General features: G+C 38.6%; 1 protein-coding gene across 4 annotated transcripts in view; it reads left to right on the forward strand.

The window, feature by feature from the left end:
* The window catches only part of slc4a10b (solute carrier family 4 member 10b), a 30,226-nt gene continuing 17,372 nt past the window's right edge, over window positions 1-12,854 (forward strand). Inside the window, exons 1-7 of one of the 4 annotated variants that reach the window (XM_011489733.4) lie at window positions 45-230; window positions 941-982; window positions 7,681-7,762; window positions 10,200-10,346; window positions 10,612-10,750; window positions 11,161-11,321; window positions 11,494-11,679. In XM_011489733.4, the coding sequence (XP_011488035.1) occupies window positions 204-230; window positions 941-982; window positions 7,681-7,762; window positions 10,200-10,346; window positions 10,612-10,750; window positions 11,161-11,321; window positions 11,494-11,679 (784 nt within the window). In that variant the 5' untranslated portion in view covers window positions 45-203. Of the gene's footprint in view, window positions 231-940; window positions 983-1,189; window positions 1,336-7,452; window positions 7,590-7,680; window positions 7,763-10,199; window positions 10,347-10,611; window positions 10,751-11,160; window positions 11,322-11,493; window positions 11,680-12,854 lie in introns of those variants that run through there. The other 3 variants (XM_020713101.3, XM_020713100.3, XM_078940211.1) reach the window with 3 other exon arrangements.

A 12,854-nucleotide genomic window follows, 5' to 3' on the forward strand; every position in this document is an offset into this window, starting at 1 on the left:
ACACAGAAACATGCAGTCAGCTAGGAGCGCATGTCTTCTTCCTGAGCGCGTAAGAGGCGCTAATCACCATGAAGAGTCAAACGGAGGAGCTCAGCAGCAGCATGTGACCGCAGGCAGCTCCGCTCCACGCCGCACCGCTCAGTCATCGCTTCACCTGCAGGACCACACGCAGCTCAAGACTCTGAGTCCGACTGGACGACAGGATGGACGCTGCGGAGCCGAGAGTGCAGGTAAAGCCTTCAGAGAACGCGGTGGTTTATGGGCAGGCATTCTTTCACTGAATCCTGGCTGAGGAGGACTGCGGTGCTGAACAGCCAAATGAGCTCATATGTTCCTTTCAAGGATCAGAAACATGACTGAATGCTGTGGTGCTGAAGCTGTTTACAACCCTGCAGAATTTAATAATATAGGTTTCAATATGGAAGTTACAAGACATGCGCAAAAGACTTCTTACCTAATTGCTGCTAGAAAAGCATTTTTAATGAATTGTGAATTAACTTTTTTTTTAAAAATTAATATAAGTTTGGTGAAGCTATGTTTTTATATACACTAACACTGTTATGACAGACATATGCAAATCCATTGTGATTTATGTCATGTGTAGCAAAAATAATCCTTATAAAATAAATCATTCGTAATCTCTCCTTTGCTGAAATGATCTCTTCCGGATGAAAAACAGATAAAAAGTCACTGACCTCTGAAAGATGAGTGTCTAGGCTCTCAGGGTGTTTGAGCATTTGTACTTATTATCCACTTCCTGTTTATTTTAAAGCAGATTTTTCCGTTGAGTGACAGGATATAGTTTATGTTTTTCCAGTAAATGTTTAAGCTTTGGCTTTAACATGACCTAACCTTGAAAACCCATCAGTCTCATCATTGAAACAGACCCATCTTTAGGTGTTTTACTCATAGGCTCAAGCCAGCATCGATTTTCTTTCAGGTCAACTCTTCATTGGCTTCATCAGTCAGCCGAAGAAGTTTGGTGAGTTCATCACTGTTGCAAATAAATAATAAAACTGCCAGAGTCAACACAAACTCATTTACAGTTTTTTTCGTCATGCATGAATGGGAGATAATATTGATTCAGTGCAGCAGCAGCGAGGTCTAAATCTCATGACCAGAGAGCGCTGCTGCCCAATGCCCAGTCATAAATTCCAGTTGTTTGGCACAACAGACGGGCATCAGCTTTTATCAGCCGTGGTGTGAAGCAGGGCAGCAGGAGTTTGCTCAGAGCTCAGCTTTTCAACAGTCACATTCTGTTCAGACGGAGAAGACAAACACAGACTGCTCATGCATTCTGATAACTTAGTCCTTCCTTGGGGCTTCGGCGGTCAGGTAAGATACTTTTACCATTTCAGATTGTTCTTTGTTCACTCTGCTTTACTGATATGTGAACAATGTTTCTTTAAGTTAGTGGGTAAAATCTTAAGAGTTAAGAGAGAGTCAAGGTGTGTCTCTCTTTTTGTCCAGATACCACTGATGAAAAATAAACATTTTGCAGCTTTGGGGATGGATGCAGGGTTGGTCAAATGACAGCTCAACACAAAAAACAAACAAACACATTGAGAGTAGTTTGAGATAAAGGGTACTTTAAATGTGCTTTCCAATGGCATGTACAAGTTCTGGGCAGAAACATTTAAGGATTATGGTGCATTTTATGCCACATAAAAGCCTGAGTGCAGCTCGCTGATGGTCTGGAAATAGCCATCTGTGGGGATCAGATCCACATGTGCCTTCACTTTGACTCTGTCGTGGGCTGTTTTTCTTAAGCGTAGAAACTACCTTTTATTTTGAAAAGATTTCTTTTGAAACCTCACATTTTTCTTTTTTTAAAATCATAATCCAATGAAATACTAAGAGAATTGACTTTTTTGACGTTGCTTGAGTGTTGGTGCCTGTTAGGACCTGTATAATGACAAACATGTATGTCCTGGTCTGCTGCATCATGACAGAGATTTTGTGATTATGGAGCATTCTGCCGTTTCCTGGAAACCCCCACAAATGCACAGTTCATTACATTTACAGTGAATGTAATGCAGTCTTGTCAATTGCGTGTGACCCCTGTGTACATTCATATGGGCTAGCCTGGCTGGTATGTTGCGTATCAACCACTGGCAGCTTAATCTGAGAGAGGATGCTGATCCCTTTCCTGTACACAGATTATCAACATCAGCTCTGCGGCCTGAGCAGTCCATGTGGCGCTGCAGCTGTGAACAGCAGTTCCATTCATTATCATAATGCCTCGATGGTCTATTGGCAGTCAAGGTGGCTCAAGCAAAGCAAGAATAAAGCTAGCTCTGACCCAAAAAAAAAAAAAAAAGACGGGTTTTAAGTGCTTTGACAACTTTGGAAAAGTGAGCTGCTGCATGGTTGAAAAATAGATCCCGGCTTCTAATGGGCTTACAGTGCATTTACATTAATTTGATTAAAAATGTAACTTTTCTTCACAAAGCTTGGAAAGTTTCTTTTTAAGGACTTGGTTTACACAGGCCGTTTATTTCCTTTGTGAGTTAACCCTTGACTAAAAATAAGAAGCTCCCTTCTATGAACTTAAGTTTCATATGTTCTAAATAGTTTGAAATAATTTGCAGGTTCTTTGTGCGTTAACTCTTCAATCCTAAAACTTATGAGCAATCATTGAGCTTTTCGTGAGCTAAAGAGTTGGCTGTATCAGCTACATAGCAAGCATTTTGCTGGTGGCAAAACAATAGATGGAAATGTGATTCTTTTTAAACATTTAAAGTGGTACACATGTACAAGTCTCCTGTGTAGTAATTCGCATATTTCCATTGGACAGGGTATCCAAAATGTGACTTCAAACAAGAGTAATGTTACTTCAAAATAATGGTACTGTGATGGAAGGACTAAAAAAAAACATGAAGACAGTTGAAAAATCAAGGAAATTAAATGTAGATGCAAATTTAGGTACAACTATATTTAAAAAAAATGTTCAACTAAAAAAGGAATGTCCCTTTGTTTGCTACGTTTTTGATGCAATGTTTTCACTATAGTGTACAGAAATAAATTGGTGATATATATTATGAAATATCATTCAAATGCCTAATATCATCTAACACATGTTGACAAACACTTGATTTTTATAAAGGTTATTGAATATCTAATATCAGGTGTCTCTCTCTTTTTTTTTAACAAGCGTTGCAATCATTACATTTGTCATCTATGATCTCAAAACACTTCCATCATTCCAACATCTACAAATTATTTGCAGACACTAAGGCAGAAGTCTTTGGCTGGTTTTTACATTGACAGTTTCAATTATATGCTGATCCTGATTTGTTATTGATATTATTCTACATCTTTATAACAAATAGTATAAATGTTACCTAAAAAAGACAATAGACATACAGCCCACTGTAGCTGGTGTGTAGCAATACTAACAATACTAGCCTTTTGATTAAGGGTTTTTTCCTCCAAAAAAGTTAAGTGTATACATAATTATGACTATCCCAATTCTGCATCCATCTCCATTTCAGAAAAAAAAAAACATAAACTTGTTTTTCTCTTTGGATTCTCCCATCATTCGTGTATACAAGACTGCATCTCACTGTTGAATATTTCTAAAATTTTAGCATTTCTCTTCATGTAACATATTGATGTTAGATTTGTTGTTTACACCCCTAATTTGCATTGTGATGTGAGTAAAACTGCACAATTTGACAAAAAAAAAAAAATTATCAGCACACTTAGACTTTCGTATTGTTCTTTCAAATTTCATATTCACATACTTTTTCTTATATTTATATTATTAATTCTAAATTTGATTTAAAATATCTGAAGTTTTTAAAACTTCAATCAGCTCCTCCGTGAACCGCCACCTTAATGTGGTGGAGGAGTTTTAGAGCTTGCGTTATCCCTGGAGCTAAGTTGTCTTGGGTTTAAACCCGTGGTAGGGTCTCCCATGGTAGACAGGTCCAGGGTGACGAATTAGACAAAGAGCAATCCAGAAGCCCCTTATGAGAAGAACAAGCAATGATCCCGTTACTGGATTGGTGTCACAGAGCCAGGCCTGAGGTTGGGGCTCCCAGGCCTTCTTGGTGTCTCTCGAAGGGGTACTGGAAAGTGCCCCAATGGGGGACTCCATTGTCCACCTGGGGGACTACAATGCCCACGCAGCCAATGACAGTGGCACCTGAAGTGGCGTGATTGGTATGAATGGCTTCTCTGATCTGAACCGAGGGGTGTTTTGTTATTGGATTTCTGAGCTCGTCTATAACGAATACCATTTTCGAGCACAAGGGTATTCATCAATACATGTGTCACTAGGACCCCCTAGGCAGAAGGTCAATGATCAACTTTGTAGCTGTTTCAGGTGACCTTCAACCTGGTGTCTTGGACACTCGGGTAAAGAGAGGGTCCACCCATCATTACCTGGTGGTGAGTTGGATTCGCTGGCGGGGAAGGAGGCCGGGAGACCCAAACTCAATGTGAGGGTCTGCTGGGAATGTCTGGCTGAGCCCTCTGTCAGGGAAGTCTTTAACTCCCACATCTGGGAAAGTTTCATACAGGTACAAAGAGAGGCTGGGGACATCGAGTCAATTGAAAAAATGAACTTTCTCTATAGGGTGGCTGGGCGCTCTCTTAGAGATAGGGTGATAAGCGGAGTGCTTGGAGTAGAACTGCTTCTCTCCCACATCTAGAGGAGCCAGTTGAGGTGGCTCAGGCATCTAGTCCAGATACCTCCTGGACGCCTCTCTGGGGAGGTGTTCCGGGCATGACCCACTGGGCGGAGGCCCTGTGGAAGACCCAGGACACGCTGGAGAGACTATGTCTCTCGGCCAGTAGCGGCCAATTGCCCGGGGCGCAAATTTCAATGGGGGACGGCTTGTGCTTGGAAGAAAATAAAAATGGCGCCACTATCGGTTTTCTATTATCCATTATTTCACAGACTTTGGAACGGCCTAAAACCAGCGAATTGGCGCCCCCCCCAGCTGCGCGCGCTCCTGTCTTAGAGAAGGAAAACGGGAGGGGTAGTGGGCACAGGCTGCGAGGAGCGCAGCCTAGATAACGCAACACCTGGATCCTCGGGTGCCGTTGGATCACTCAGCCTATGTTAATAATGTCATTATTTACTAACTTTTGTAGATACGTTTATTACCTGTCTTTTCTGTCGTTTAGTTGGTGTCAGTATTTGACAAAGACAGCAGGTAATGCAGTAAAACAGCTGCGCTTCATGAGATCATAAATGAACAATCCATCATTTGTTTATTAATGTTTTAAGGTTATTTGGAGGATTTTTACTATTGGTGTTGCACAAAATTAGAAAAATGCCAAATATTTTTGGAGTAATCCCACTGATGAGTTCCATGATGTACTGTAGTTTTTAATGTTTTATAAGACTTAAAAGTTATATTTACAATTACAGTTTAAAAAAAAAATCAAATCCCTCTGATCCATTTCACAAAGACACACACACAGGACGTCACACACCAAGAAATGAACTTGATAAAAGTAATGCCAGGAGTCCAGCACTGAAAAAATGACAAAGAGCAAAGAAAACAGAATGATTTGATTTATTTCTTATTATTAAAATTTCCAGGCTTTGTTTGTTTTGTTCTGCAGCATGTTCATATTTGTATAATTTTGACAGAATACATTTTTACGGAGAGCAAAATATTATACGTTATTTAAGGTTTAACTGGATTTATTCTGGATTAATATTCATGTCTATTTTTTGTTCAAAAAGCTCAGTTTTAAAGATTTTAAAGGTTTAAAAGTTTAGCTTTAGTGTGTTCAATAACTGTTTATCTTGTTCAACCCAGAACCTAAAGCGTGTTTTTAATTTAGGCCCCCTGTGCGACTGAGTTTGACACCCTGTAACACGAGTCATCAAATTCATGCTTTTTGTGTAAAATGTTAAATAAAGATAGAGACAAAAGGATGTTGTCAAATTTGTATGTGTGCAGGGGGGCTGGTTGGGTTACTTGCCGGGGAGTAAGTTAGTGTAGAACCGCCACTGCTCTTGGCTGTCCTGGGAACGTCTCAAGTCCCCCCGGAGGAGCTGGAGGAAGTGGCCGGGGCGAGGAAAGTCTTGGGATTTTTGCTTAGACTGCTATCCCATGACACGGAATCAGATGAGTGAAAGAAGATGGATGGATGGATGGATGGATGGATGGCTGGATGGATGGATCAATCAGCTTTTTAAATACTAGTTTCTGCCAACATCAGCAGATTTTCTTCATGCCCTGCCCTGAATTTCCTACTCAGTTAAGATAATTATTTTTTGTCCTATAACTACCATCAATCTACCATCAATCTTTTTATTAGAAATGGTTGTCAAACAGAAGGACTAGTGCTAAGACTCACTGAGTGAAACACTTCAACGATAGTGTTTTTATTCTTGACACAAAGCTTGGTGGGATGTTTTTTTTGTGGCATGTTTTCTGTGCAATAACATGCCATATATATATATATATATATATATATATATATATATATATATATATATATATATATATATATACATATATAGATGAACTGTAAGACAAATTTTTGTTTGACTATATTGTTAAACTATAACAGATACAATTTTTCTATAGAATTTTATTGTTAAAATGTTTATGAGTTGGTTGTTGTGGAAGCGATTGAGTGGCATAATTAAAAATAAAAGTTAAAACCAGAAATGCTTTTTCATTTTCAAAATGAAGCTGCATTTTTGGACTGAAAATTAGTCTTTGTCTGTTAGCAGACGGACACACGTAGATAGCACTGACATCATCGCCCCGCCTCCCCTCTGGAAATGCTAAGTCGAATTGAATTATGCGACATTATTCGCAGGGTGGATGTGAAAATGAAAATGCAATCCCCTCTTTGCATTTTCGTTTTAATTATGACACAGAATAAGCTGTTTTTTTTTGTAGAAAATGAAAAAGCATTTTGAAGGATTGATTTTTCATTTTAATTTTGAGTCATTTGAGTTACATTTTGAAAATAAAAAAGCATTTCTGTTAATCCATTTTAATTGTCAAATTAAATATTTCTAAATGAATTTTTGCTGTACATGTACCAGAAAACTTTTTGAAAATGAAAAGTTAAATACCATTTTCTTTATGATTTTAATTGACAGAATTAGCAGTGTTGAAGAAAAAAATGAAAAAGCATTTTGTCGGATTGCTTTTTAATTTTAATTTTGAGTCAAAAAATGCAGCTTCATTTTGAAAATGAAAAACCCTTTCTGGTTTTGACTTTTATATTTTATTATGCTACAGAATCGCTTCCATAGGTTGTTAAGGAAAGCACCGTAACTTTTTTCAGATGAAAGTTTTATTTTTTAAAGCAGAATAACTGGGAATGACTCACTCTTCACATGGTTTTATCATTGTGGCTCAGATTTACGTAACTGAGCAGAACAGGTCACTGCAAAGGTTTACGCTGAACAGAACTGCCTGGACTATGATGAAAACCTTTTCTTTACTGGATTAAGACCTGCAATCAGTTTCCAAGACAACTGTGCCGTTCATTGGGGATAATGTGTTTTTTTCTAAATGCCTTTCACTGGCATGAAAGACCAACTCAGCAAACATTTTATTTTGTGATATCTTCATGTCAGACGGATGGCAGCTCAGGCAGAGGTTTAATTCCAGCTGCTTTGATTCGGTGCTGTGATCATTGTACTCCAGACTTTTCAGTCAAACGCTTGTTGTTTTTTTGTTTGTCTAACAGAGGAGTGAAGACGAGGCAGTGGTGGACAGAGGAGGAACATGGACCCAGCAAAAAGCCAACTTTGAGCAGGAAGATTTTGAAGGTATCAGATTCGTGAGACCGGGAATTGCTTCTGCTGCTGAGTCCACCCACTCTGTCCTCACAACTGCTGCTTTCCTCTTGATGGTTGTTGAGAGCAGAGTAGGAGGCAGAAGCTGTGGGTGAGCTGAGGATGCATCAGTAATTTCAGTTCACAAGGAAAGCCTTAAAAAAAAAAAACGATCAGGCAGCGAGAATGACTAATTCAAAGAACTAAATGCCAACACAAAAACAAAGAAGGAGAATTGATGACAGAATTGTGGATTTGTAATATGGTAAATTAGCTGGCAGTTTGCACAAAATATGGTCCTAACGATTTTACACAGCATTCCTCTTGTGATTTAATCTGTCTCCCTTTGGCATTACAGGAGATTTAAAACAAAAGCTCTTAACCAAACTTTATGTGAATTAGAAATCATTTGGAGCAGAAAAGGTTTTAAGGCCGCAGACAGTTTTAATCTATTTTTATTGAGTTTTAATTCCAAAGCTTACTAGCAGAAGAAGCAGCAAAGTGAAAGAGAAAAGCCCATTTTCCCTCCCTTCTCTAAGTCATGCTGACTCATATCTGCACAAACGCATTCATGCAGTAGTTTTGCTGATCAGTTATGTCATAAATATTGACATAAGAAGAGCAGAATTTGCTTATGTTTTGTTAGATATTGAACTTCAACAGTAGCCCTGGACCCTCTAGTATTTTGACTAGTATTCTTTGGCATCACAGCAGATGTGTTTTACACTCTCAGCAATGTAATCCTTTGTAGGTTTAACAGTATATGGCAGTGTTTTCTATGCACAACCCAGCTACCCTACGTATGATAACCAAGTAAAAATATCGAAACCATAAGACCAATGCAATACCTCAAAAGTGTATTTATCAATATTTAGTTTTTAAGGGAAACTTATAGACTAATATTGGATTTCTCTTAATTTTGGGGATTATATCTGACAGCTGATGAACAAAAGTGATTTCAATAAGGAGAGATCTCGTAAGTGTGATTGAAAGATTTATTAGTGAAGCATGAATTGTCAGTAGTCTTTGACGGCTGGAGACATCTTGCTTGCTTGGGATGACCTCGGAACAAGTGAAGAGACCCCTGAGCCCATGCACTGATGGTGGTTAAGGCCATCAGTGCTGAATCGAAGAGCCAGGAGGAGAACAGGACAGAGGTGGGCCGGCAATGTCTGGAGGCAGGAATTTGATTGTGATTGGCTGTAAATAAAGTGAGCACTTTAGCTATTGGCTCAGAGTGCGGACTAATTGATGAGTGACATGTGGAGTGAAGAATCAGCAACCCAGCATACCTGAAGGTGTGGTAGATCTTTAATAAAATTGCGCCAAAGCTTCAGTAATATCTCAGAAAATAATAATAAGAAAAAAATCAAGAGATCAATGCCAATTGAAGAGTTAAAAAGTAAATATAAACTCAGTTAAAAATATATGTACAGGCTTTTCCGGATTAGAAAAAATCTCAACAAACCACAATGTACAGTTTATAGTAAATTCTATGGTGAGAAACAGTTTAAAAAAATAAGTGCAATTTCGGAGAAATGAAATGAAAGAAATCCTCCAATAAGAAATTGCAAATGAGGAGTGGGAAGATATTTATCATGTGTATTCCTATTTAAGTTAAAAGTGCATAATACATGGTATGTTATGCACCACATGCATTTGTTGTTCTTTAAGATAATTAAGCTAAACTCCATAGCTCTGGAGACCCATGTCCCACACCTGCCTTACTTCCAGTTTTTACAAAAAATGCTGAGAGGCCGACCTTTTCTGTAGCTTTCTAGGCCCTTAAAAATCCTTATTGACATTAATTTCCAAGAGATTTCCCAATACCAGTTGAGGTGGCTCAGGCATCTGGTCCGGGTGCCTCCGTGGGGATGTGTTCTGGGCATGTCCCACAGGGTGGGGGCCCCGGGGAAGAACCAGGCCACGATGGAGAGACTGCGTCTCTCAGCTGGCCTGGGAACGCCTCTGTATGCAAAGGCCCAGTAAACCTTTGCAAGTGTTTTAAATATCTTAGGTTATACTGTAAAACACTTTCCCCAATATTTAAATTGTTCTCATTGTGTTACAAGGTGGATTTTAAAGCCTTATGGAGCAAAAGTGCAGAACTTTGTAATAAAAGATGAACTGCCAAAGGCAGGGACTGTAAAAAAAAATAGATGAGTGCTTGACAGGCATGTCATCAATAGATGGAAGATATTTGGAATTGTATGACAGATAATCTTATGTATTCTATATATTTTTCCATTATTACTAAAATAGAAACATTTTTTATAAACTCTTGTTGCTTCAAAAATTACAATTTTTTTTATTTTTAATCAATTAAAGCTCAATTAAAATGGAAGAACAGAAAGCAGAAGCACATCAGCATAAAGAAACGTGTTTGTTGTTGCTGATTTTTGTGTAAACCCTTTTAGATTTGTTTCCACAGGCCACAGGACTCTGTACATTGGGGTCCATGTCCCCTTGGGCAGTACTCGGCATCGGAGCCATCGCAAGCACCGTCACTATGGCAACAAACATTGGAGGAGGAGCAGGAACTCCCCTCTGGTGGAGGGTCGAGAGTCACCTCTTTATGGTACTGGGCATAGATATAGATGGGATCAGTGTAGTTGAGACCGGAATTGAAAGATTTTCCTGTTTATTAATCCTTTTGATCAAAGGGATTCTTTAGTTTTGATCTCTTGGAGACTGTCTGTGATATAATTTGTCGCATAAATAGTTCCTCACTGGCAGCACATTCAGATCTAAGCAGTCTGGAAGCTTTAGCTGACTATGTATGAAGCAAAGTAAATCTTTTTTTTCTATTAGCTTCAGTTCATTGCAAATCCTTGTATTACCAGACACGCCCTCCCAAAGAGTGCAGTTCCTACTGGGGGCGGAAGATGACGATGAGGAGCACATCCCTCATGACCTCTTCACAGAAATGGATGAGATCTGTGTGAAGAATGGGGAGGATTCAGAGTGGCGGGAAAGTGCCAGGTGGGGATGTCAGTCATGGTGGTGTTACATGTACACAAAGCCAGGATGTCTTTACAGACGGCTCAGACTGGATGGCACAAGCACGATCCCTTTTATCCTAATGAAAAATACATATTTGCCCCATATGTTTATTTCCACCACATTACGTAATTGCAATCCAGTAATTGTTTTGTGTCATTGGAGGAAATCGTAATGCTCTGTATGAGATCTTCTCTTGACAAACGTAGTCACCAAGGAATATTTTATTTAGAGAGTTTTCCAGATGAGGCCAGTAAGGAAGGAAAAAAATAAAGAAAACAAGATTTGAATGCTCAACGTGGAGGCCTCAGAGTGCATCAAAGTGGAACAGATGGCTGGTTAGTTTGCTGTCTGCTCGCTTGTCTTGATGGAAACACAAACCTCTCTTACAGGTGGTTGAAGTTTGAAGAGGATGTGGAGGATGGAGGAGAAAGATGGAGTAAACCCTACGTAGCCACACTGTCTCTGCACAGCCTGTTTGAACTGCGCAGCTGCATCATCAACAGCACGGTGCTGCTGGACATGAGGGCGAATACTATTGAAGAGATTGCAGGTCATCTCTGTCTTTTAGGCCTACTGGAGTGACTTTTGTTATGTACTACCGAAATAAGGGCATAGAAGTTGCTCTCTGTCGGTTGTAGGATCTTCAAAATGGTTCATTCTCTGTTTGCATAAAGTTTAACAAAAGAATATGAAGGATAACAGCTCCTACCTTTCTGCCTTAGATATGGTTTTAGATCACCAGGAGTTATACTCACCACTTGGAGACGAGCTCAGACAGAAAGTGCGTGAAACACTGCTCAAGAAGCACCATCACCAGAACCAGAAGAAGCTGGCCAACCGCCTGCCGATAGTACGTTCGATTGCAGACATGGGCCGACGAGCGTCTGACTTCAATCTGGACAAAAATGGTAAGAATGCTTAGGAACAGCGAGCAACCAGTGAAAAGGGAAAAACCTAACTTAAATTTTTATTAAATTTTAATGCAATTTTTAAATAATTTATAAGGAAGAAAATACGTAAAATAGGTTGTACCTATAAAAACATGCTTACTTGACAAATAATCTCCAGCGTGAACCTCTAGGGTTGTGAAGGATGCTTGAAGTGGCGTGGCCAACTGAGTAGGAAAGAGTACAGAAATATTTACTTAAGTAAGACTAAATTTACATTGTCAAAATACTAAATTACAAGTAAAAGTACTATTGGAAAAAAATAGGCTACTTAAGTAAAAGTAAAGTTTTCTCCCAAAAAATGCTCAAAGTATTGAATAGCTGATTATTTTTGAGAAAAAAACCTCCTTAACAATGGTGACCTGCATCCTAACAGTACATTATTGTTTATATATTAAAAGCAATATTAAAGTAACATTTATTTTGGTTTAGATAAAGATGTCAGAGATTTTAGCAAATAGGATTAGCCAAAGCTGCTTCATTCTTAACTTTTTCCTTTTAAAATTAGTCTAAGTTCATTTGAATATTATTTCAGGATGCTGCAGCAGAAATTGTAGCTTTTTTTGTTGTATTTAGTTCTTACTAGTTAAACTTGCACTTAAAGCTGTGAATGTAAAAATCTTTACCACATTAAGATAGACGTTTTAAAGAAGCTTAACATTATTGTGCAAGCAGTACTGGTTCAACCAGCCAACAGAATAACAGAATAACTAGTGGTCATGGCAGAGTGGAGCATCTTTACTCAGATACAATCTTTGTTCTGATAAAGTGAACAGTTTTGAGGTCGTAAATGACAGAAAACAACATTTCAAGCTGAATGACAGATATTGAGAGGAGGTTTAAATGTAATATATTTTAATAGATTTTGCACTCCAGATAAAAGCAAAAGTAGAGTTTCATGGTCATACTCAAAGAAATTAAATATACCGGTACTGAAAAAAGCTATTCAGTTGCAGTATCATCAGTAAATGTAATCCACTACTTTCCATTCCTGCATATATTCACAATAACAACTCCGTTTGAAAAATAGGCAACTGAGTGGAAACATGGCCCTTTTTGGTGCCAATCATATGCCAATTATATGCTTCTCATTATCCAAAGGTTTAGGCTCCAACAAAATCAAAATAGCTGATTTT

The sequence above is a fragment of the Oryzias latipes genome, chromosome 21 (genome assembly GCF_053564925.1).
Source record: "Oryzias latipes strain Hd-rR chromosome 21, Olatipes_Hd-rR_3.1".
Taxonomy (NCBI): Eukaryota; Metazoa; Chordata; class Actinopteri; order Beloniformes; family Adrianichthyidae; genus Oryzias; species Oryzias latipes.